Below are 26573 nucleotides of genomic sequence, written 5' to 3' on the forward strand. Positions count from 1 at the left end.
TTGGGTTGAGAAATTTTTCTGCTAATACAGATGTTAATCACATGAGGAAAGACAGTAATCAGAACTCCAATCTTCACAATGCAGGGGGAAGAAAACCAAAATAAATTTCCATATCACAGGATCTTTTGAGTTGAAAGAGACCCACAAAGATCATGAAGTCCAACTCCTAAATGAATCAACCATCTGGGACTTGAACCTAGAGCCTTGGCATTATCAGCCAATTGAGCCAATCTCAGGATCATTAATGGCTTCTTGAAACAGCAAGAGTTTTATGCTAGCGAAATGTAACAGCTGAACTGGATATTCTACTCAAGCTAACCTTGTGATGAAAAAAACCCCCTAGAATCTTTTGTATTAGCAACCAACCCTGTGTGACAGTGAACTCCAGATATGCCATTATCCTTTTGTTCCCCAAAAGGCTTCTGGTTTTGAGAAAAAACTTGCACAGCTCATTCTTGTTTTCAGTTGACTGGTATGGATGGCCACACTAATCCTTGCTAGCAGACTTTCTTATTCTCTTGTCACAAGAGAAGAAAAGTGATCCATCATTCAAATGAATTCTAACCCTGATGAAACAGAAAGAGATCAAGAGCTAAGAAAGCTCGGCACTTAAAGAAAAAAAGAAAAAAATGAAGAAAAAAGAAAAAAAAAATCATGAAAGGATATGTTCACCTATTTTGACCTTGCCATGTCCAAACTGAGCCTTTTGGTTCTGGAAATATCAATTTCAGTGTGAGCAGTATATATTGTGAGCAGTAAGTTTAATACTGAGCTGTTGGTCAATTTTAATGAGCAGCTAGTAAGCCAGCATTAAGTGTTACATTGTAACACTTTACAGAGTCTTATGCCTAGATCAGTTTCATCATAAATCTCCTGCATACTTGGGCTCTTCAAAAGGCAGTTTTAAGATCAATGACAGAACAACCACTGATGCATAAGGTATTATTCCCTTAAGGTTTTGGCATTTAACCATTTAAAAAGAAGCTTAATTTAGGCTTGATAAATTTTGGTGAGGGTTTTTCTGTTCTAGTTCCCTTGAAAACTCCTTGAAACACTGAGTTAAGAGAGGTATGTCGAGAAACAATCGCAAATACTAATCAAGTTTACACTACCTTTATTGTAAAAATAGAGTATGACCTTCCAGTTGAATTGAGGTTTCCATTATGTTCAGAAATGGTATTATGTGCTCTTTTATATTTGACCCCAAACAGTACAAATTCATGTGTTTATCCTGTAGTCTTATGATTAGCTGAAAGGAACAGCTTCTCTTGCTTTTTTATGAGGGTATATTTGCCTAAAATTTGTTAACATTAATACTAATATATCAACAAGTTCAGTATGTCATTAAAACGACAGGACATCACATCTTACATTAATATTGTGTATTTCAGAAAAATGTTTACATGCTCTGATTTCTTGCAAAAGGTATAACCAGTCCCTTCAAATATATTTTCTACTGAAGAAAATCCAAACAGAATACTAGCTCTTACAACTATCAAACACTCAGCTGAATTACCCACTTTTCTTCCTCAACTATTACCAGAATTACTGCACGATGGTTTTTTTTATTTTTGTATCCTGAGATTACAACTGAATACAACTGATGCAGTGTGTCAGTCCAGTAAGACATCAGTATTTGACCATGCAGGTGATTTTAATTCTGCAGAAGCTTTGTAAAAACTTGAAGAAGATTTCAGTTTACATCTGTCTGTTGCCCAAGCATGTCTTTTGACCCTATGAGTACTAACACAGGAGAATTTGCCAAGGCAGTGATAACTTCAAGTGAAAAGAACACCTATAATGAAGAGATTCAGAATTAAAAACCAGAACAGTTTACCATGGGTAATTGTTTGTGCATCTTTAATACCTTCTCCATCACTCTTTGCAAAATGTTGGGTTTGCCCTGGATACATCTTAATTTGTTCTAGACAGTACTCCTAAGAACACCAGCAAGTATCAACAGACATAAGCACAGAGTGTTTAACATTTCACAAGGTACATCCCTTTATTATTGTAATCACAAAAACATGATTTTGTACAGGAATGTTTAAATGAACATTAATCAATGCAATTAAATTTGTTTCATAAAGATCAGGTAAACATACTACAGAACATTGTGTTGTAGAGAACAAAAATATCAGCTTTCTGGCCTTGCAGTGCACGTTTTAGTGCAAGGATTAAGACACAGTCGTGTTCAATTCAGCAATGTATTGCAGAACATCATGCCACAGTCCACTTCAAAGAGGGTCAGGACATGCAGCTTGTTAATAAAATGCTGTGGTATATAAAAAAGCCACATGTTAATTCTTAAAATATATAGTGGTTTATTTGGATGATTTAAAGTGATTTCACTGTGGAATTTAGTTTTATCCAGGACAAACATCCAGAGTGTCTTGTCATTTGGAATATTCTTCTTTTAGGCAATGGCTTTGGCTTCAGGTAGGAATGCCTCCCAGTATTTTATTAGCTTGAAGAGAAGGGAAAATCATAAATTAGGTACTAAATGTTGAAAACCACGATGCATACGTACCTCCTCTTGCAGTAAACTTGCCTCCACGAGACAAAGTAAGAATGTAGGTACTTATTCATTAATATTTTTACATAGTGCAAGAAAAAACACAAGTAATGAATACATAAATCTGCTCATAACTATAGATATGTTGCCACATGTTGAACACAATGGTATAGAATAAAATGATACAGATTTTTTCAAAAGATCAGTCACTTCTTCTTACCACTTAAGACACTGTTTTTCAGGTGTTTTTAAATTAAACAAAGCTGAAGGGTTCTATTCCTGCCATGAGCAGAAAAAAGAGCCTGGACTTTTTCTAGTAACGAGACCCACTTCTCAGACACTGAAAACTGTTTTAATACTTTCCAATATTCAATATTTAATACTTTTCAATATTCAGTATCCAATAATATTCTACATTTTAAAAAAAGAGCAATAAACATTTAAAAATCCAAGTCTCTTCAGTAAGTGTAAGTACATATTGATTACAATTTACTCCAATCTCTAAGTAAAAGTACTAATTCAGTTTGAGAAGATAACAAGACCCTCTGCTTGCCCATATCCCTAAGGGAACTTCTCCGTTGCTTCATTGAATTACAGTTATGCATGGGCTGGGAAACTGCAGTCATCATGTCATTCACCAATACAGCACAGACTAGTAGCTCTTAATGTTTTAGAAACAGCTGTGCTTAAAGCCCATATTTTTCTAACTAACCTAACACAGCATGTATTATTTATTAACTTGTACAAAGCTTAAAATTTATCTTACCTGCTGTTGTGTTTGCACTAACGACTCTAAGTACTCGATAATAACAGTTTTAAAGTCTTTCACTCGTTCCTTCTGTTAATAAATAAATTATGGCGTATTAACTTCTTAACAAATGTTACTTATAATGTTAATATTATGTACAGTAGCACTGTCATTTACTTGCAAAAAATTATACATGCCTCAAATCTTCCCACTTCCTTGCGAATGGTTTTGGAGATCTGTTCAAAATCTTTTTCCCCTTGCTGAACTTTTGTCTCCCACTGGCAAAGGAAAGACATACAGAGGTAAGATTTTGTGTTGTCTATTCAGTCTATCTATAATTTTTTTAGCACACTGATAGTCACTTAAGAGCTAAGAGGACCTATTTGATTGTTTTGGCCTATTTAAAAGAAAATCTTACAATAACAATTTCAACTTTGTGTTATAGGATGTCATCAGATCAGTTACAACAAAGGTATCTTTAAGCCAATGCTATCGGTAGATAAAATGTAAAAATATCTTAGTACAGCTATTAAGAACATTCAACAACATTTAAAAAATATTCTTTAGAAAACAAAATGGATATCTCAAAGGTTTTACTTACTATTCCCTTTACAAACTACATACAAAGGAACCTAAACCTGTCCAATCAAGCTTGGAAGAGTCTCAAGTTAGTTCCCCATACTTTCCTAATTCCAGAAGAGATGAGTAAACCTTCATCTCTGCCTCTGATCAAGTATTTGATTATTGCTATCATATTTCTGTTGCAAATGACAAGCCTCTGAGGATGTGCTTATCTGCTTTCCAAAGCACAAGCCTTTTTTTTCAGTGGCAACTGTTTTCACAGAAAGCTGGACTAGAAACATTACTGCAGGTAAGAAGATCACTAGAGGAAAATTCAGAAGAGATGTTTCTTATGGGTTTATGCCATATTGCGAACATTGCATTCCTGTAACAATATATGACACCAGATTGTTTCTCCTGGTTTCTGTGAAAAGAATCCAGCTAGACAAGAAGGATCATCAGCATCTACGTGGCCCCGTAACTGCTTTTACACACCTATTACATTAAGTTGGTTGCGTAGATAAACAGAGGGCCCCCCAGCAGGCGAACAGTTCTTTGAAATGCAACCGTATCTGTTCTTCTCAACATATTAACTGAGAACGAATACATTCAGTAACATTTATCTTCATCAGAAAAAGCAGCAGGGAAGCAACATGCTTCAATGTAGCATCTGGCTGCTAGCAATCCAGTGGTGCTACTTATTTCACAAAAGCATTTTGTGATGCAGCGTCAAGTTTCTACTGTGGTATGAGATAAACATCATCTATGTTCCAAAAAACATCTCCATATTTGTATTTTTAGTATATATTTATTCACAGTTCCCTGACTGCCCTTTTAGATATACATTATGAATCTTTTTAGTAAGTCATAATAGTATCTTCTTCTTGGAAGATCAGCCTGAACAGTTAGCTAGTAACTAAATAGCATAAAACACAGTTAAGGAAAAATAGATTAGGATTGCCCATACCTTCCTTCCACGTCAAACAGAGGCGCCTGAGATTTCTGTGAAAGCTTCTATAGGCCTAATGAATTCTATATTTCAGTTTCATCATGCCCAGGTCCTATGTGAATTATTACTGGGTAACAGTTTGCCATTTTATAGTATCTGACAATGAGAAATTTCTCATTCAACAAGGTATCTCTAGGACCATCCATTGTCCTTTTACCCACAAAAAACAACTGAGTCATGGATGATGCTCAAGTTGCTTAGGCTTCCACTTTGCAATTCCTCTGCCAGAGGGTCCACTATTACAGAATTCAGCAATTCTGAACACATTTCAGTTCCAGTGAGATTTTCAACTGGCACACTCAAACTGTGGGTTTACTAAAAATGTTCTCTAGTTATCCAATAATGCAGGAAAAAGAATTCCTTGAGAAGAAAGCAATTGCTTTAATATTGGGACTGGGAAACAACCACTATTTCCCACTACTACCAATAATCAGGAAATTTACTGTGCATCAGTAGAGGCAATCAACAAGAATGTGGTCACACAAGAGTAACTGTAGTTTTTCTCAGTAAACAAAGAACTTCTTTAAGGAAAAGAAAATCAAGTTAATGAGTAATTATAATACTGTATGTGAAATATATCAAAGGGCAAAAAGAACAAAAGAGCATGTGGTTAGTGACCAATGACGAAGCCAAACAAAGCAACTGTGTAAAAGAGCTTGAAATCTGCAATAACATTCTTCCATTATTTAATGGGAGAGCACTAGAGCATACTCAGAATGCATTAGTGTTAAATAATTAAGTTGTCCTACCTCTTCAATTTCCTTAGTGAAGCATGATAGAAAAAGTGTATAAATTATGACACTTCAACATGTTAGATTTATTTTTACTGAAATTACACCATATATACATGCACATATATATGGGTAGAAAAGCTGCATATTTAAGCAAAACATAGGAATAGCTCTCTATTAGCTGTCTTTGCTGGATTTACCCAGTCATCTTAGCTTTAGAAACCAAGAAATGCTCCTCTGCCTATCCAAGTGAGCCGTTAGCAGTTAAAAGCATCAACTTGTCCATGTTCCCTCCCTCCCATCTCCCAGACTGTAGAGACAGTATTAACTGTCTTACAGATCTTATAATGAGTAAAAATTGCACACATTTAGTGTTTTAAGTAAATTCTATTTAAAAAATTCAGTAAATATGGGAAACAGCAAGTAAGTGATTTGTAAACAAAAATGGTATAAAGCAGCATTAATGCAGAATGAATGAGCTGATGCAGAAAGTCTGACCTCCAAAATAATGTTTGATAACATTACCTCTTTTATCTCATCTTTAGCTTGCTGTAATTTATCAGGTTTGTTGGCTAGTTGGAGCTTTGCTTCAGCTTCACGTTTTTTTTGTAAAGTGACCTGAGCATCTTGCCACTTCTGCCAGCATTTCATTCGATGGTCAAACACACCCTGTGAGAATAGACAAACTTACTGAACAACTGGAATTGTTTGGTCTATCTAAATTCTCAGTAGGAAAAGAATAATTCTAGCATAAAGCTGAAACAAGTAGTATACTCAAAGAAACCTTAGTGTATCTACCATGTATTGCATTTCACTTAACATCATGCTTGCACAGTTCAATACCTTCCACAAATGACAGGCTGTTCAAGAGCCCTTTTCAGAGCAGACACTTCAGTGCTCCAAATCATTTTATGTCCCTCATTTTATCAAAGCACTACCAAAACAACCACTATGAAGTGCCCTATCATGCAAACAATTCTCTAACTGCAGATATTAGGAAACTGTTCATGCATATGTATTACAAGCATTTTCAGCCGCATGTTTATGTTAGCAACAGACTAAGGCAGCAGAAGTGAAGTACGCATATTAAAGAAAAAAAAAAGAAACAAAATCAAAAGAAAAATATGGACTTCCAACAACCTGGTAAGTTCAAAGGTATTTCTGGAAGGAATTCACAGACACCTGTTCTCATGTCTAAACATAATCATGCTGTGCAGCATAGCTTAAACTTAAATTGAATATTTTTTTAAATGGGATGTAGATCCACAAATGGAGGTTTTTTTCTTATTTAAAGACATTACTGGCTATCTGCTAAATATAGAATACCAAATTATGTTCTTCCATATTTATGTGTGCTTACTGTAACAGTAAGTAATCTGAAATAAACAGGTGCTGTATGCTTAGACACAGTGCAGTACAGTATCCCCAAATACTATACAAAATCAGTATTGCTCAAAGTAGATTTCCATTTTTTCTGGATCTAACCACTCCATTCACATCTTTGATCACAGCCATTTTTATCACAGGAGTAACTCATGAATGCTTTCACTTTACCCCGCTAGAACATCAGGCAAAAACTTAATTGTGTTACATGAGCAAATGCACACATTCATTTACCCTAAACCTATATGCTGAGGAATATGACTTTAAATGCTAAATCAGTATTTTTCCTAGTAGTACTCACTTTTACTGCAGCAATCAGACGAATGTAATCACCAAGCAGTTCTGAGAACACATAGAAATCAGCAAAAGCTTGTTCTTGATGCAACTGATCTATCTTCTCCTCAACCTCTGCAAGCTGAGACAAAGCTCTAGACAGAGCAGTGTGGTCCTCCGAGTTACCTAACATGGCAGCACTTTTAGCAAAGGCAGCGGTGTTGGCTGAAAGCTCTGAAACACAGGAGTAATGTTCAGCATGATTTAGTTAATTTATTATATTACTCTGCAGCATAAATCACCAGAGCAGAGGTTTAACTTCACCAACTGAAATTAAGGTAAAGATCACAGTAAGATACACAAGGACATCACAATGAAACCACATTTGGGAGAAAGACTCCTGTGCAAAAAAACTATCAATCAGTAAATGCTTTGCCAAGTCTGTTAATGCCATGCTTACTCTGTTCAGCAAAAGATATGAAAAAAAAGTCACTCCAGTATTATCCAATTGCCTACTTCAGAGAAAATGCAAACCGACAAAACAAAAGCAAAGTCACCCACAGAACAAATTTTCAGAAAAGTTTTAACAGGTTTACAGCACATATTTTCCATTTAGTTCAGCATAGAAACAAAATCAACCCTTTCACAAAATCACCACTCCCATGAGTGGAATTTATTTCTGTTGGGCTGTTTATTGACTTTAAGTAACTATTACATGTGCATACTGTAATGTATTGTCACATTCTGATATGCCTTAAAATTAAAAACAACCAAAGCTCACATACTATCAGCATCCGTGGAAGTGAAGTTTTGAGCTTATTTATTAACAAATACTGGTGCAGTTGTCTCAAATCCCATGTAAGTAATCCTGTACAAAGATTAGTTCCATGAAGGACCTTTGAACAAATGTTTGGACCAAATTACTTCAGGTTAGTTTGCAATTTTGCTGCTCCTGTAGAACCATCAGAACACCAGAAGTGATTGCAGAAGGAAGCTGTCTTCAGATATTTAAAACCTTTACAATTTGAACACAACTCTTAGAAAAACCCAATGATCCAACACTTCTTCAAATCTATAAGGTGTCAAATCAACCGCAAATAAAGATTTCCATTTTCCATTACTTCTTAAATACTCCTTAGCCTTGAGGATAGGTGGCTAAAGATATTCTTACTGCAGAGAGCAATTCTTGATTAGAATTATGAGAAAGCAACTTATGACATTTTCACGTATTTTGGAAGCACTCAAAGGTAACACCGTATTTTAACATACTAAAATATTATCAGAAAGCACACTTAGCATCTTCTTGAGCTACAAATTCATAATTGTGGTTTGTTTAGGGTTTTGTCTCGTTTGTTTTGGTTTTTACTATGTTGGGTTTTTTTAATAATCTGATAGAAATCCATCTCTGTCAAAGAGCAGCACAGGTTATTGCAACATAAGCTTACAGGTTTTGCTTTTATCTAAAATAAGCAAACAAAAAGCTGATATTCTGTGACTACTTATCTTCCCAGAAAAGTTTACCTTAACAGTAGCTTGAGGCTATATCATTATGCAGACTAAATTAAGAATAAGATATTCCTGCGTAAGCACTTAAACTCAGTTAACAGAGCAATACTGAACCAAAAGATGTTTAAATGGATTTATGCAGCCACTTTTTGTTCAGAAAGAAATTACTCTTGCCATGAGACCTAAAGATAAATTTATGGATGCCTACAGTAGTAGAATCACTTGCTAGGTCTGATAATGACACTGTGCAAGGGAAAAAAATAAGCTAGATCATTACAGTGACTCTAGGAATGACAGATACCCTGGTTAAATTTAAAATTAAAAAAAATACTAGAGCAGTTTAAAATAGAAGATACAAGTAGAAAATGTTTGTACTAAAATATGTTGTGTAACTATTTTAGTTAAGAGTTCTGACATGCTGAGCTCTTGTTTCATCGCCATTTCCTAAGGTTCATTTAAAAGTAAAGTTACCTTTTCTGTGGCAGACTAATGCTTCAACACTGGCATGAAGCTTCCTAAGTTGCTGATCCAGATTCTCAAATTGCTGCTGTTTTTCTTCAAACCACTGACAAAAGATGAAAGAGTCAAGCATTACAAATTAGATTACCAAAAATATTTCTGGTTCTAAAGAAGCAAATTATCCAGGTACTTCCAGGGTGGTCAACTGATACAGCTAAGAATTCAAGCCAATAAGGAAATTAATAACCCATTTTCTACTTCTACAGCTTTAAAATGCAATTGTTGAGGCTCATTAATTCATCTCATTATTCAAGCTGAAAAATCAGCTCTTACTGCATCCGATTCATTCATCTTGATTGTCATTTTGTTGACAGCGTCGGCAGCCTTGTTCACCATTCTCAATATTCCTGCTCCACTCAGAGCCTGGGTGTTAACTGCTCTCGGCAGCTGGAATTGAATGACAAATAAGGGCAAAGAGACTGGTTAAAAGGATGGAGGTTTAACTGGGCACAAGGGGGAAAGAAAAGGATATAGTGTTTTCTTTAGTCCTATGTGTTTCAATATAGTGGAATCTAATTTCTCAAATTTACTACTTCTACATTCTCAAGAGGAAAACTTAAAAATACAGACTATTTACTTTTCTTCTACATCTTTACATTTAAATGGAACAAACAAACCACTTGTCCAAAGCTGTTATGAACTAGCCAAATGTCCTAAATGGCCACCTATATGCTACAATAAACAAATTGCCACTACAGGAACAGAAAAGCTTAGATTTATAACAAATTAGACAAAGGAAATTCTGTTACACATTTAACTGTAATGCAACACATGCACTGCATGCTGATAATAAAAGGTTGATGACTTTTTGCTTTTCAATATAAGTCTATAAACATACCTCAAGTAAGTTATCTGCTTTGGTACTGAGACACACTCATAGTTAAATTAACAAACTTTACATTTAATTGATATTATTATTCAGGCTAGATTGTATATGCTACACAAGGTGGCCCCTATGTCAGACCATTTACCCTTCATGTGATGTTTTGCCCGTCAGCAGCATTGACAAACCCACTGTAAGTTATCTATTGATGCTTTTGTCAGTAGGGAGGCCTCTGTGACTTATTAGTATAACTAAGATACTGACATTAGCCAAAACACAGTTCAGTATTAGCGTGAAACCACTATGCACATTTATAAAGACATACATTGTATCTTTAACAATGTATTTAATATTGTGAAAGGTACCAGATTAATAGTATAGGCGACTGAAATCCTTGTTTACAAAAATACCCAGCCTGGTGAGCAGCACTGCCAGCATTTCACATTATCCTACCAATATACCTCAAGCTGAATTCCTAGACGCAAGAGAGGTGCTCCAAGCCAGTTTAATTTTATATCTTACTTAACAAGCATCAAAACTGAAAAGACCGACTCACTTGAGAAGTCACTATACAGCAAATAGCTTTTTGTCACTAGCACTGTAAGTTTTACCAGAGCCTGAGGCATACCATTAACTAAGTACCCTCTGCCATTCTAGCCGTGAAGGGTATGGGCCAATTTGATTTCATATTAATTTAGGGGATTTGGTCTCAATATAAAGTGAATATATTGCTTGGTAGGATACCATATCTAGAAATAAATAAGAGAAGTTAAAGGAACATAAATACCTCAGAACTTTCCAAGAATTGTCTCAAATCTGGATCCTGTAGCAAGGTTGGGTGCTTTACTGTTCGTTGTAGATACCTATGATTTTAAAAATTAAAATATCAGGTAACAGAACAGATCTAACGTGCCTGACTGAATCTAAGACAGTGCCTTGCACTCCATACCACAACATAACATACTAAAGATTGGGTAGTGTTTCACAACATAGCTTGTTTACATCAGAAACTCCTTAAGGTGGGGCCTGCCACTGTTGCACAGTGGGAAAATAATATGCTTCTTGTTCTAAACAGCTGAGTGAAGACTCCTTTATTAAGCTGCTTATTCCGGAAAAAAAAATGAACATGTTTAAATATTTTTGTGCACTGCAGTGGACAGTCTTTTTGTTACAGGTAATTCTGGCTGATTTATTTTAGAATTATAGGGAATCTTGGACAAGTTAGTTGATTCTAGTCTAGGTATAAACTATTTATGCGCTGGATAGATAAGAGTCTTCAATCCATTTAGTTCTCATACATGCACAAATACAATTCAATGTAACTCATTCCTTTTTTTCTTCTGCACTTCTGCTTAGACCTCAAGTGTAATTTTTTACCCACCCTCCACTAGGTATGTTTACCAGATCCTTATCTGTTTTTTTTCCTGAAGAAGGCAAGGATTGCAGTTAAACTATTGTACACATTAGATTGCTCAACTTTTTTCCCTTGTTCCATACTCTGTATGAAGTACAAGTTAAGGTTAAGGTGGCAGTATACCAGGGACAGGACCCCTTCCTGACAAAGATACTTTCACAGTATCAGCTATATATCAGTGCTGGGTGACAGAGATCCAGTATCTCTTATGCCAAATTCAGCAAGTCATATCAGTGTCACCAATGCACATCATCAGAAGCCCATTTTACTTTCAAGTGTTTGAAGGCCTCTTCACCTGCCTTCCTGCCCAACAGCTGATTTGCTATGGAATAAATACATTACTGTAATTGTCTTAATTCTTTCAACCCAAAATGTCTATACAGGATTGTAATGGTAGTTTTATTTATGAACCTCTGCAATCTTAATTTTAAGCCTGAAACAAGTCAGCTGTAATCTTCTTTATGATTAGGGCTACTCTTCCTGTTATTAATGGGAATTAGTCAATTTCTACTCAAAATTTTTACAGTTGTATACAGTCCCCAGCACTCACTTAAGTACAGATCACCAGTGTTGCAGTTACAGAACTCAAATAGTATACTGCAAGTAATTCTGAGCCTAAATAAATTTTAGTTAGATACACACATTACCTTTCTAGAGCTGCTCTTCTTTTCTCCACAAATTCAGTAGATGAAGAATCTTCTTTGCCTACTTTAACCTTGGTCATGCCTTGAAGGAAACAGCATCATATTGATTTTATTTTTATCACAGATAAATCATTAACATAACTGATGTGATTAGAATATAAGGCTCACCCAGCTTTACACATGTAAATCAAATTACAGTGAAAAACACTACATAGGAACATTAAAAAAATCAACTGCAAGGTGCATGGTTTTGTGAAAGTAGCTCTGCGAAATACTCAATTTCCGGTGACATATTAATTGCAACTAACAGTTAAGTAAAACTAGGTTAACTTGCATTTATGAAAACAATGTAAATGCTGATCAGTCTTACTGGCAACTCACATCCAGAAAAAGAAAACAGTTAGCCATATAAAGCAGTATACAAAAATGTTCTCAGATTATAAGCCTATTCACTGGTAAGCTTAGTACCATTATTTTCCTTCTACTATTTTTTCTTTTCAGTTCTAAAACTAATAGTTTTTTAATTAATTAATGCAAACTAACAAGTTCTGAAAATTCTGAACTGAATTCCATGGAGAACCGAATCAGCAGAATAAAATGTATGTAGCCTTACAGTGCTTTCTCTGATCAAGACAAGAGTGGCAACTAGTTATTGATGTGTCATGCCATAGGAAATAAATTCAACCTCAGCAACAGAAGAACTCTAAAATAGTCAGACTGAACTCACTATTTGTCATGCTAAAGATATAAACTTGGAGTTTAGCAACCTGAGTCCAATCAAAACCACCACGAAACACAGGACATCAATAATTATTCTTATTTCCTGAAAAACAAGGTATTTTATTATACAAATAATAAAAGGTATTTTAAGGAAAGGTATTTTATTATACAACCCAGATGTCTGATTTGTAGCTGTAGTATTTTTCTTATCTGTTATTACTTTTGTGTCTCTTTAGCTGAAAGTTTTGAGATTCTGATGATGTACTCACTGTCAACAGTTCCCTAAGTTCCTCACCCAACCTCCCTTCTGGACACAGAAGTTTCACACAGTAACCCCTGGAGGAGACAAGCAGCAAAGCCTTACAGGAACAAGACTGAACTCTTAACCTCTCAGTCTTAGCTTTTCCCTCCTCTGCAACATGATGAAAATAAATCTGATAAAGATTTTTTCCCAAAATTATTCTACACAGCATAATGTAATTAAATCCATAAATTTGTCAGTAAAATTGAGTATGTCTTCAAATAGAAGTGATTCAAGTATTCAAGGGAAGTTGAGGTAATTCACATGCCTCATCTTTTTACATTACAGTATTACTATACAATAATATTTTACTGCAGAAAGAAGGAAATCCTGTGGCTTAATAAAAAAGAGCCTTCATAGATGAACTTTGAACAGAAGTTCCTAGGGAGAAACTGAATACACAAACAAATTACACATATGAGGAACTCCTACCCTGTAAAAAATGACAGTTACTTCTAAATATCTTGCCACATTTCTTTCTCTACTAATATAAGCCTATTTAAATACCAGTGTAAAGACTGTTTCTGTAGACCAAGCACTCTTCCTTCACAGGAAAAGATCCATGACATAACAGATTACTTTCTTTAAAAATGAAAATGTGATTTTCATACACACTTATGTAAATAGTGAGGTACCTTAATGAATGCCAAATTCCAGTTCACAACTGACTCATTTTTATCCTTGTGTTCCACAGTCAGTACTTGATGGAGTTGAATTTGTAGTCAAGATCTAAAATTCCAGCCTCTACCACCCATCAGCACAATAAAATCGGAGCTTTAAACTCCAGGTGTTACCAACAGTGTAGCTGAATTAACAGACAAGGGACTTTACAACACACACTGCATAACACTGAATGTATAACATTATGTATTAAGACTTTAAACATAAACATGCATAATGTAAAGACTATAATCTTACATTCAGCTGTTTTCTCAACTCTCTGCTTTAAGATGCATGATTTCAAAACAGACCAGAATCAACTCCTCCTTTTCTCCAGAACTGGAAATGTAGTGACTACATGCTGTTGAACAGAACTAAGTAACACCTATGAAGTTCAACTTTAAAGAGGGAGTTTCATGCTCTTTTGAAAATATTCTACAGCTTCTGAGTTTTCCCAACCTACCTGTAAGTTAAAGTTTCTACACAAGGCTTTGAAGCACCAGCCAGCGCTTGCTTGCACTGCAGTATGATCTGCCATTTTACCGTCTTCCAGGTGCATCAATTTTTATGCTGTTTTGTTCAAGTGATAGCTGAAATCCAGTCTAAGCTGAATTTGACTGTGATGCAAGCACTACAATTTCATGTAAATGGGCACTGTCATAAATGCCTTAAATTTTGTATCATCCAAAGGACATGATCAGAAACCTCATTCCATTTCCATACGCCCTGTTAGCATTTGGAATTAAACTTATTTTTGTTACAGGAAAAACTGATTATTACAGAATTACCCATAAACTTCAAGAATTACCAAAAATTCAGGTCAAATTTTCAGTCTCACAGGCTTAAAAACACAGTGCTTTTCCACAGAAGTAAAATAATAAATTTTCCAAGCCTCTTGCTGCCTACATCTACTCAATCTGCCCATTCCTACTTACATAAAAAACTGCTGCTCTGATTATCTTTACAGACTAAATTACTGAAAAGAAGTTCTGTCATTACCTACATATCAAACAGCATTCTAGATTTGAGTCACTTATTTATATGAGTAACACAAAATTCTTTAACAAGCTTTACTGTTTTAAATATTTACCTATTTTGAAAGAACCTCTCCTACTTAGAGATCACAAAACTGAAGAATTAATGCACCAGGCCTGCTTCTTAGCTCATGGAGAAAATATCTGATCGTTTAAGGTGTTCAACCCAAAAGTCGTTTTTTGCATTAAAACTTTGCAAAATTTATGAGAGGTTTTGCATTCACCACGATCAAAAGAAACAAAAAGAAGTATCAGAGATCTGTACCATGTATGAACCTCTATATATTGCAAGCAATTGATAACAGCTCAACTTAAAAATAAACTCTCTTTCATTCTTGTTTTGATAGACTAATCAGCTCTTGAAAGCATCAGCAAAGAAAGAATCATAGATAAGAAACATAAGGCCATGCATTAAGAGATATCCTTCTCATTATCAACACTAGTCTGAATTTGGAAGAGGCCATTACATATCTTTCCAATGAACTTTTGGAAAATACAGATCATGAAGAATATTTGGACCACCTGAGAAGAAAGCAGTATTTATGTAGAAGAGTATTTTGTATTCAGTACTTAAGTGTCACCTTACTGGAATAGCACTTACCTACAATACTTTTTTCTGGAGCTGGAGGCACAATATAACCAATATGCATGTATTTTGTTGCTAATTTGCTGTGCAGGCCAAGAAAATCACTGAATCTTCTTTTAACAGAGAATTCATTTTTGTGGAATATTGAAAGTGATGTCTTAAAAAAAATAAAATCGTTGTGAATTACTGATCCATCTCAGCTACAATACAAAGTATTGACAAATGTTTGTTGAACTACCTACCTTTGTTGTTACTCTGTATGCCATATAAGCATTCATGCCATCCCCTGTAAGAAAATTAAAATACTTATCCCAGGGCAAGGTAGTGTAATCCTGCCATACACTTTTCAGTCCAAAAAATACATCCAATAGATTTCCATCTAGATACTAAAAATTGCCAAAGGAAAACTAAAGAGGAAATCATGCTAAAATCTAGGAATAGTCTTCAAGTAATAAGACAGTCTACAATCTGAATTTTTAGGCTCAAGGAACTTACCAACTTTCTCTGGGTCTGATACATTGATTTCTATATCAAACAAATCTCCATTTGCTTCCTCTTCAATCTAGGAAAAAGATATACCACATTTAACAAGGTAATGGACATCCATATTATCTATGGGTACAAGGATAAGGATATAGAGGAAGGAGAAGAAAAAGTCTCTGTGTAATTATGAAACATTTCCAGTTAATATACTTTCTATTGTTAATATACTTTCCAATGTTAATATACTTTCTAACACTAACTGTGACTGCAACCGAAGTTCTTGGGGTAAACTTGGTAGTGCTAAGTTTACAGTTGGACTTAAATGATCCTAAGGGTTTTTTCCAAACTAAATGGTCCTGTGATTTCAGTTTTAAGACCTACTGCAAAAGCTTTCAGTACAGGAGATTTAGGGGTCTGTTCATTGTATCACCTACAATGCCAGCAGACACTGTGGTTCACAACCACTTTCATTTGCAATGCTTCCATGTGCCTGTAATCAAAGAACAGACATTCCTTTTCATTAACAGTAACTGTAGCAGAAGAGCTTGGGAAGGAAAAAGCAACAGATAGAAAATTCTCTGATACTTGTCTGAGTTCCAGAATTTCATAATCCTTCATATACTATACCTAAGTTTAATAAAAAGAGATATCTTAAGAAATGCCATGGCAGAAGGGACAGTACCAGGGCTGAAGGGGGCAAAATCTGAATCAAACGCCATCATGTGGTATCTGGGGAAGCAGGCATCATTGAGTCATGGGTAGGTCTTGCATGCTAAGCCACTGTCTGGTAAGAGAACTCTCTAGAATGTTGCTGAATGGCATTCAGCAATGTCCATGCTTTGACTGGAACACCAAATGTAAATAGAAATGTTAAGAATGCAACTACCCTCAGCTGTTTGTTTGCATGCAGGATAATTCTAAAAACTGCTTGTTCAATTTCCCTGTTAGGGACAGCTTCAGAAATACAAGTTGAAACTGTAACAAGCTAGTTAGAATTAGTTTAATTAAAAACATTTCTCATGTTTCAAGTTCACAGCTTACTCCTACACACACTTTTAAAGTATCTATTCTAAAGGAACAGAACTTCTTACTCCTAATACTACATATCTCAAATATAATCACCTCATTAGTGAATTCTTACAGTATTTCCATGAGTCAAATTCACACTAAACTTTTTTTGCAAAATAAACAGCAAGGTATAATGCCATGCGCCAATGTTTAGGACCTCACATTTTAAAACCAGGCAAAACTTAAAAATCCAAATGAAACATTTCCATAGTTTAGAGTTTACAGCATACCTCTTCTCTGGATCTATCAAAAATCACTGGGGCTGTTACGCTTTTCGATTCCATTCTGGGAGCTATTAATGTGGTAGGTGTTACAGGAGTGACTGCAGGAGTAGGTTCTGGTGAAAGTATTGGATCCCTCTCCGGACTGTCCAATGAAACTTCTTCTGTTGCTTCTAGATAAACATACTGAGTTAGCAATAAATTTCCTGTGCAACACAGATGGAGATGCATCACAAAGACAACAAACATGCATGATGACAAAATAAATAGCACCCATTTATGCATGATAATGTTTTTCAATATCTAGCTAAAACCAGATATGGCACTTGGACTTGTAGTGCAGAATGGGTTAAATTAAGACCAGTATTGCCTTTTTTTTTTAATAATGTCCAGTAAAGAGTATTTTAAAGCAGCCACAAGCTACAAATAATTTATTTCCATATGACATATTGTTAATTTTTTTTTACCACAGGAGCAGCTCTTTTTCATCACCTGTTTTGCACTCTGAACAACAGCTGATATAGTCATATAGAATGGTAATTAAGCAGACTAAGCCATATAGCAAATGAAGTTACAAACTCCCACTCCTGCCAAACACCCCACAAACTGTAAAGTAGCAGTACTAGCCAGTGAGACATTAAGATTATCTTTAGTCTACCTCCATGCTCTTTGGAGCTTAAAACAGCTCACTAGAAACCGAGTACTCCTTTAAACTATGGACAGTTCACCTCTATTTAAAGACAACACAAACCCCTGCTCTACAAATCTCACTAACCAGTTCTGGCCACTGACAAACTACACATTTCCTGGGTATACAGAAATTCCTGTTCTCAAATAAACAAACAATGTTGTGTTCTCACTAGACATGCATATTCAAGAATTCCAGTTTCTTAAAAGATAACATGGACCACAGAACAGTCATTTGATACCAAAACTGACTTCCCAATAGACCTCAAGTCCTTTCACAGACTAGACTTTGTAGGTAGTACTTACCAAACAGGTAAAAAGGCATTAAACCAAAGCAGACACTCATTCTGTCTCAAGGCTAACAAAGTTTACTGTCATCATTTTATTTTGGAGCATATCACTCAGAACTGCTAAGTTTGGAAAGGACTTTTGAAATCATCTAACCTCTCTGTTCAAGCAGGGCTCTAGCCAGAGCAGGCTCAACTGGATCACATCCAGATGATGAGCATCTCCAAGGAGGAGAATCCACCCCTTCCTCGGATAACCTGTGCCAGTGTCTGACCACCCTAACCAACAAGGGAAAAAAACCCAAAGCTAGCATCACCCCCTCACCCCTCTCAAAGACAAACAAACAAAACTGTAAGATTTGTCTTATATATTATCTGGTTTTCCGAGAGTAGCCATTACCTCCTGTTCTGTCAGCAGGCACTACTGAGAAGTCTGGCTCCCCTTTCTCCATTCCCTACCTTACAGTATTCATACCCACTATGTGATCCTCCCCAGCCCAAGCCCTTACTCCAGGATGAACAGCACTAGCTTTCTTAATCTCATCTCTTATGCCATACATTTTATGTCCTGAATCATTTTCATGGCCCTGCACTGGACTCATTCCCATCTGTCCGTGTCTCCCTCGTACTGGATAGCTCAGACCTGGACTCAGCACCCCAGGTTTGGCTTCAGCAGGGCTGAGTCAAGTGGAACGATCAATTCCCCCAGTCTGCTGGCATTGCTTTTCCTAATTTCAAATTACATAGTATTTTCATAGTATTTTCAAACTAAAGTTAAAACCAAGCACCTCATTTTATTTTCTATTTTTAATATGAATGGAAGAATCTACAGCCATTCTTTGAAAATAATTCTTTTCATAGCATTGCTTTATTCTTCCTGCTAAATCTTAAAAAACATAAGTATCTGCTAGTGCTTACTTTCCTCAAATGCCACAGGAAGGACACTGAGTCTTAAATCAATATGGAATTTTAATTCGGAACCTAAGATCAGGTGGGAAGTCATGCTGAGGCAGCTGCAAAAGAGCTTTTAGTTTGGCAGAATAGGAACATTTCAACAAGAGGCAGCTCTCTCCTTTGCTGGCGAACAGCATTCAACATACATGATATATAAATGAATGTTTCACAGAAACATTTCTCGGAAAAATATGCACATACATATGTAACAATGCATACTATATACATGATGAAATGTAAAATACAAAATATTCCTAAAATAAAGCAATTGCATTTCAGTTTTTCCTTTTTTCTATCACTAGCTGTATTCCAGCACATTCAGGAAACAAATCATCAACCACCATTATCTACTTCTCTATATCTTCAAATTTTAGACAGGTTAATAAAACAAGTCATTAAACAATTCAATCATTAGCTGAGAAGACAATCCTCTTACTGTAAAGTATAACTTCCTGAAAAAACTCAATTTAATGTAATAAAGCAGCACTGCTATCAGATGAAACAGAAGCACACTTCTTCTCCAGGCTTTTTCAGACTTGTATCCACATATCCTTAGTATCACAAAGTGATCTAGGTTGTGCATCAAATGAATTCCAAGCAGGATTAGCAAATTTTTAAAGCTGCTGCCTGGTGTTTCTTTTTTATTTTCCTGAAGGAATTTACCCACATAAAATAGTATCTGTTTGTTTGATAGCAGTAAGTCAGTTATTTTAGGAAGAATTGGGAATTTATGCCTTTCTCCCTCTTGTTACCTCTCACCCCAGGTTTGGCAAGCCACCAGACACTATGCAAATCTAGAAGCATGACATAGAAAAGATACGGGAAGGGGCATGATGGGACTCAGTTGGACAGGGAGAATGTTTTTTTAAAACAAAAATATTTAAGGATTCGGAAAGGAAAAAGAAGCATTAGCTTTATACAAAAAAGCAGGCTCTTACTTCTAGCTATTTTCCCCCCTCAGAAAAGCAGTCTTAGAGTAGTACACGAGCTGAAGATCTATTTCTCATGAAAGAGAGATGAACTCTGGCATTTATGCTTCTTACATATGTCCCTTTACTTTGAGTAATCAGATGACATAGTCTGATTAAAAGGTTTACTGATAATTCTTCTGCTTGTTTTACAGGTGTGCTTTTCTTCCCCGTGGAAATTCATATGGTAGGCTTCACAGTAGAAACTATGGCACTTCCAGAAACACTTCTTTAATCTATTAATTTTAGATCTTCACCTGAAAACTTAATATGAAGTTGTGGTTTTGTGGTGTAGTTTATTGCTGGTTTTCGATTTGAGAGGTTTTGTGCTCTTGTGTGGGGTTTGGTTTTTAAAATATTCAATACCTTTATTAGCATGAAAAATGAAATCTAGATGTCTTCTTTTCCAGGACAGTTCTCAAGAGCTTAAGTTCCCACTTAAAGAGGCAAGCAACTGCTCTGTCCAACTTCGGGGGAGGAAATAATGAGATCCAACACTTAATATTGGTTATAGGAGATACCAGAACATATTAAGAACTCTCATCAACCTAATAGTGTAGACTGCTAGACATAAATACATACTTTTCAATCTATAAACAGTCTGTTAGGGATCACTGTCAAGTTGCTTAGCTCCAAAAGAACATGAAGACACTCTGTGTAGGAGACAACTACATATGCTTAATTAACATTCTACAGCCAACCACAAGTTTCTATCAAAACTCAAGCACAGGCCTTAATCTCAGCATTACACAGAGCTCGTTTCTTTACTTTTCAACCAGCAGTTTTTTGTGAAATACCATCTTAGAAAATGCAAGTTTGCAATTCTTCACTAGCAGCTCACTTTGGCCACAAGTTATTTTCACTAGTCACACTTTCAAATGTCAGATCTTTAATATTCTGACATAGCTTGAATAATTAAACTGGCTTATTATCTTTGAATATTTGTCCATGTTAACATATAAATCTGGAAGTAAACTTAAGCAGAAGCTGTTATGTAGAACAGAGGACAAGCTATTAAAAAAGGCTTCTCTGTGCACTGCAATATTTCAGAGACTTTATTGAACTGAACTGACTGTAAGAACTACTATACCTAAGTCACAGCCCATTGTCCTTATTATATCAGAAGTATTAAACATAGCCTTAATGAGAACAGAAATAGTTTTAATGCAACCGTGACACACTAATATGACGACTTTCTGACTTCAAAACTGTAGGTTCACATGCTTTTGTGCGTTTATTTCTTGCAAAATAACTGAACAAGCAGATTCTAAAAAGCAGTAAGGCATTTGCACAAACTCTTCATATCAGACACATTATATGACAACGGTCTGACAGACACCAGAAGCTTTTCTGTTCAGATGAGCCTCAAGAATATATCCTGTCTGGATCAGAGAATTATCACCTCCTTTTCTGTCTCAAATCACAAGAAAAAAGCCTAAAGGGAAAAAAAAACCCACAAAACCAAACAACACAAAATCCCACCAAAAAAACAACCCAATGAAAACAAACGTCACCCCAGCCCCTTGCACAGTGGCTTTTCCTCAGCACACAATAGCTAGACACTTCCATAACATGATCCATTCCCAAACTCATTTCTGAGCTGAAAACACAAAATAACAGTAATTTTTTACCCAACAGAGGAGAGGAAAAAATATAGTTTTCCACTTTTTTGAAGAAGGTGACAAAAAACTGATAAAACTTTACAAATGAGTTCACCATCTAGTGCTCTTCTATAAGCCCCAGATGTAGAAGGCACAGACAACTGTGCCCTTCATGGGCAGTCCATGCCACATTTGTGCAGCTATATATTGAATTTGGGGTCAACATTTTGGCAGACTAGTTCAATATGCAGCTCTTCGCTGTACAATAGCAGGTTATTGATGACCAAGCTTTAAGATGTATCTCCAAATTCTTTAAGACACGCCTAATACTGCCTCATTTGAAGCACTGACCATTAAGGTCTCTGCATGTAAGAGCTCTACGAGGTAAGATAAAGTAATTCTTCTGGCCAAATAATCAACATAGTGACTTTTATTCTGAGGGCGGAAGTTTTTAAGTGGGTTTAGCAAGACAATTTGCTTTGTTACAGAACACAGAACCACAACAAAGCAGAAAAATTTACTCATCTCCAATGACAGCAGGAAAACTAATTTCTTCAATTTTTGAGACCCTGTTTTAATAGTTCAGTTGTAAATTGCCAGAGTAAAAGTAATGAATATCTATATTGCACATATTATTTTGCAGCTGCCACAGAAACACAATAGCAAAGAGGTTTTAAGCATAATAAAAAAGCCTAAACCATTTCCCAGGTTCTGTCCTGCATTAAAGCCATAGAGAAAATTTGTACTGATTCACCTTCTTTTTCATTATGCTGCAATATGAGGTGGAACAAAATAACCAAACAAGTTGGAAAAGTTTTGTTAAGTCTACAATAGCTACAGAGGCATACCATCACAATTTTTAGAAGTCTGAAAAACTATAATTATTTCTGACCCTGAAGAATGCCAATCACTCCTCTCAGGAGCCACAAACATGATTTCATTTACCTGGATTTTAAAGCATCTACTAATTCAATATGAAGGAACAACAGAAACTACAAAGCTGTGGAGCTTCTTTTTTTTCTCCTCTTCACTTAAGTGTTCCTATAAGATGGGCCGAGTTAAGATTCTTTGGAAAAGAATCTTAATTAATTGTCAAAGAAAAACTCTGTCACAATAATTTTTAAATTAAATTCTGCTTTCCTAGAAAGCCAGACTTTTGCAATCATGCTGGGACCAAGAAATTAGGTATCTCATCTTGCCCTTCTCATGCTGTTTCTATACTGTCTAGCAAAACAGTCCTAAGAAAGAAAAGAATAGTTATACTTGTGAGTGCACAGCACTGAAACACAAATTCAACAGAGTTTTTCACAATGGCATTTCAGAATGGCAGTGACACAAACACTGAAATTCATTACTTGAGTTCAACAGCTTTAAACAAATTTTTTGCTTAGAACAGGAAACTGTGAAAAACATCGTATTTTAACTCATGCTCCATAAATCACATTTGTTTTTTCCTCTGTTTGAGAGTACTAGACTCACTCTGTACTATAAATTGAACTTCAAAAGACCAGTCTCAGCTGAGGTAGAAGTGAAGTGCTAGATGCCTTCAGTTCAGTGCTGCAAGCGCTCAGAGAATGTCCTACACGGCAAAAACCAAATTCATTAAACCAATTCCTTGTGTTATTCTCAAAGCATTCATTTCAGCTGAAACAATCTGGCTACAAACATTTGTTACTTCTGTCTGACTCCTCTCAATATTTACTCCAGTCTTCCTTTTTCTTTTCTTAATATTAGCCAAAGGAGAATTGGCTTTCTTAAAATATCCACTCCAGATGGGTCTGTGGTTATAAAAAGCTGGCTTTATATACTGAAGCTAAATAACCAAATTATGTACTAGTACTAGAAAGCTACATTGCTAAAGCACTTATGGTCTTTGTAAGTTATAAGGCAAAACAAATGCAGAAAAAGAGTAAGATCACCCCTCTATCCTTTATTCCTTGTTTCTTTTAAAACACTTTCAGAGAGGTACCAAACTTGTCAATATATTCTAACAGTGTCATGAACAAACAAGTTCAAATACAGGGAAATACAAGTTATGGAAGTTGACAACAAATGTAATGGGCATGTGAATATATGCATTTATACAAAATAACACAGAACTAAAGGTTAAAAAGTTTCTTTTGGAATGACGACATCAGGTAACGAATGAGGATGAGATGACTGTATTCCAAGCAGACTGTCAGCTGACTAATGCAATATGAAGTAATAGGGAAAACGATCGTATTGAGATGTAACATTCAGAACCATCTTATGCACATAATATATTTCAAATATTCCAGCTCCTTTCTTGAATAGCTAATGTTCCTACAACTGTAATTGACAGCAACAATAACCCATGTCAGGATAGTTGAAAACTGACACTGAAGTAGCAACTGATTTATGAACCTTTAGAAATTTCTGTCTATTAACAGATCACTTCTCACAACTTTCACATCTTTTTCTAAAGCATGCGATACTGTTAACTGTCAGAGACACAATCATGCACTAGTAAAATGATAGGGCTTGTCCCATGTGCCAGTTTGTTATCTTTCCATTAAAACAAGAGTATTAAGAAGGAAATAGTTGCAACACAATCTGAATTACCTCTCTCTTTATAACTGGAAAAAAAGCTGGGACAGATTATACATGACTATTAAGTAGAAAACAAGAAAGTAACTTAAGTCATGCATTTCCACACCAACAGATTTGACACATTTTGAATCACAAAATTATAAAGACTATTCTTACTGTTAGCAGAGCATGTTACTGTCCAGCTTAACACCCACACTACACACTGGCATACAAACCACAGAGAAACTTATAAGCAAACTCAACTAAGAACAAGAAAAGACCTCTACAACAAACTACTTTTAAGGTTTCAATACTCCCTCTCAGAAAAGCACATTTCTTTCAGTCCAAGGGTGAAATGGTTTGTACAGGCATTTAGAAGAAAACAGTCATTACCAGCAAAGAGATCTTCTCTGTCACCATCTAGCATGATTTCTGCTGGCTTTGGACCATTGGAGTTTGTGCTGAGGTCTTCTGCAGGAAGACTTGCTGGCTCTGGAGATGAAGGACTTGACTGCATTTAAAAAAAAAAAGTGAAATTATTATAACAGAACAAGTTGCCATGTGTCAGTATATAAGAATTATTGCAACATTGTTTCATTGCAAAGAAACAAAAGATTTACAGAAAGGGAACTCTGTCAGCTATTTCCATTTCCCATTCCTAACACAGCAACAATGAATAAAAGACATGAGCTAGTCAACAGCTATTAATTTCTTTGTTTGAGAGAAAAAACAGTCAACAGTTTCTTCAGGTTTAATTAATATGAAACAAAAGCTACTACAGCATGACCTAGAATAAGTTTTTAGTAATGCCAAATGTAACTTGAATATTAGGTTCCTCCTGGAAAGGCTTGGATTTAAATCTGGATTTGTACATAGCAAAAAATCAATATGGAAATCTCCAAGTGCTCTGTGATTGAAAAGAATCCAAATAATTAAAGGTTGCTTGGAGCTGTAAGAAATTTTGTTCGCTTGCAACAGGATTACTGCCACAGAGGATCAGAGGATCACATTGTATTGTACATGGAAGCTGGGCTTACCACAGATACAATTTTTTAATTCACTGAAGACTATAACTTGCCCTGTTGAAGACACTAAGGAAAACTAAAGCAACATTGAAACTGGGTCACAAACGAGTATGTGTTACACTTAATAGCTGAAGTTTTTAAGCAATTTCACAACTCAGAAGCAGCATATTTCAGAAGAAATGGTCTGTCTCTCCAGCCAGTGCTGTGTAGAAGCGCAAGTTCAAAACCCTGTTCCAACTGGAACAGAAAAGCATGGAAATGCTTGATTTCTCAATGCTTGAGGTTCAAAAAGGTTAAAGTTTTATCAGCAAAAGCAGTTCTTCACTGAAACATCGTAGGTACTCATTTCAAACCAGTTTTGCTGCTACTTAGCTTTGAACAGCAATCCACTTACATTTTGATAGACTGGCGTTTTAGGACACAGTGGGAGTCCCACACGTGTACGTTTGTGCTTGTCAAGTCACTGCCATGAAAAACAGCCACAGGGAAGAAAAGCCTTCCTGAACCTTTATAGCACATCAGCAGAGAGCTTTCTGCTTTATCACTTTATTATGCTCTTGCTTAATGAATGGTGGAAGAGAGTCCTTGGAGAATGCTTATGTCTTCAAGCTATTCTCTCACTCTATCTTCTGAGTTTTATTGGAAGTAGCTATAAGTAGCTATAGTAGTTATTAATTGTTATTTTTGACTATACCTGGCTTCTAATCACAAATCTATTCTATCAGACACAAAATTCACTTTGAACACTTAAATCTGATCAACCCAAGGAAAATATCTGCATGCCTAAAGTTACAAGTTAACCAAAGGTCAATACAGAGGTATTCCCACTTTAAAGAGATACAGATTCCTCTAAGAATAGCTATAAATACATGCCACCAAGTCCCTTTCTGTTACTGAGCTGGGAAAGAGCCTGTCCAATGGCACAGAAAAAGCCAATATTTCTGTACTGGATACCAGGCTTCACAGCTGTAGTTAGTAGAGCAGTTACAGGCAGCTCTCGCCAAACTTCATATGGGAATATTTGCAAATGGCGAGGACTCAAACACACGTTATGGGCACCTCAGAAACCTGAAGAGGAAAGCTGACCAGATGGATATCCCATACCTTGTAAAACCATGCTCACCAAAGCTATGGTGAAGAAGGACAGAGAGGATATCTGGAGTTAGAACACTTGTTATACTTCTCTCTTCCTGGAGATGGCTAAGCACAGGCCTGCCCATGAAAGAGGTGAATAACTGCAACTTTTATCCTACCATCAAATTCTCTTCATCTCTGTCTACTGGTCTTCTCATTTTTACCCTT

General features: G+C 35.8%; 1 protein-coding gene across 1 annotated transcript; it reads right to left on the bottom strand.

Moving 5' to 3' along the window:
- Window positions 1-1986: 1986 nt before the first annotated feature.
- Window positions 1987-24756, bottom strand: SNX2 (sorting nexin 2). Its single transcript, XM_005426188.2, has 14 exons — window positions 24640-24756; window positions 17209-17372; window positions 15923-15989; window positions 15670-15713; window positions 15443-15584; window positions 12130-12208; window positions 10856-10931; window positions 9519-9632; window positions 9198-9291; window positions 7249-7454; window positions 6090-6233; window positions 3461-3541; window positions 3282-3353; window positions 1987-2467 (listed from the first exon to the last, which is right to left on the bottom strand). Exons 1-14 carry the CDS (start codon window positions 24671-24673, stop codon window positions 2417-2419), a joined length of 1368 nt encoding a protein of 455 aa, XP_005426245.1. The 5' UTR covers window positions 24674-24756; the 3' UTR covers window positions 1987-2416.
- Between the last annotated feature and the right edge of the window lie 1817 nt (window positions 24757-26573).

This window comes from Geospiza fortis, unplaced genomic scaffold, assembly GCF_000277835.1.
Source record: "Geospiza fortis unplaced genomic scaffold, GeoFor_1.0 scaffold44, whole genome shotgun sequence".
Classification (NCBI taxonomy): Eukaryota; Metazoa; Chordata; class Aves; order Passeriformes; family Thraupidae; genus Geospiza; species Geospiza fortis.

Bases quoted from the DNA above. Each gene is read 5' to 3' on its own strand.
- SNX2 (XM_005426188.2), bottom strand. From the start codon at position 24,673: ATGCTAGATGGTGACAGAGAAGATCTCTTTGCTG. The intron at 10,932-12,129 runs GTAATGTGTGTA...TTAAAATCATAG, and splicing joins AGAAGAGCAGCTCTAGAAAG to GTATCTACAACGAACAGTAA. The intron at 6,234-7,248 runs GTGAGTACTACT...CTATTCTCACAG, and splicing joins GTCTGATTGCTGCAGTAAAA to GGTGTGTTTGACCATCGAAT.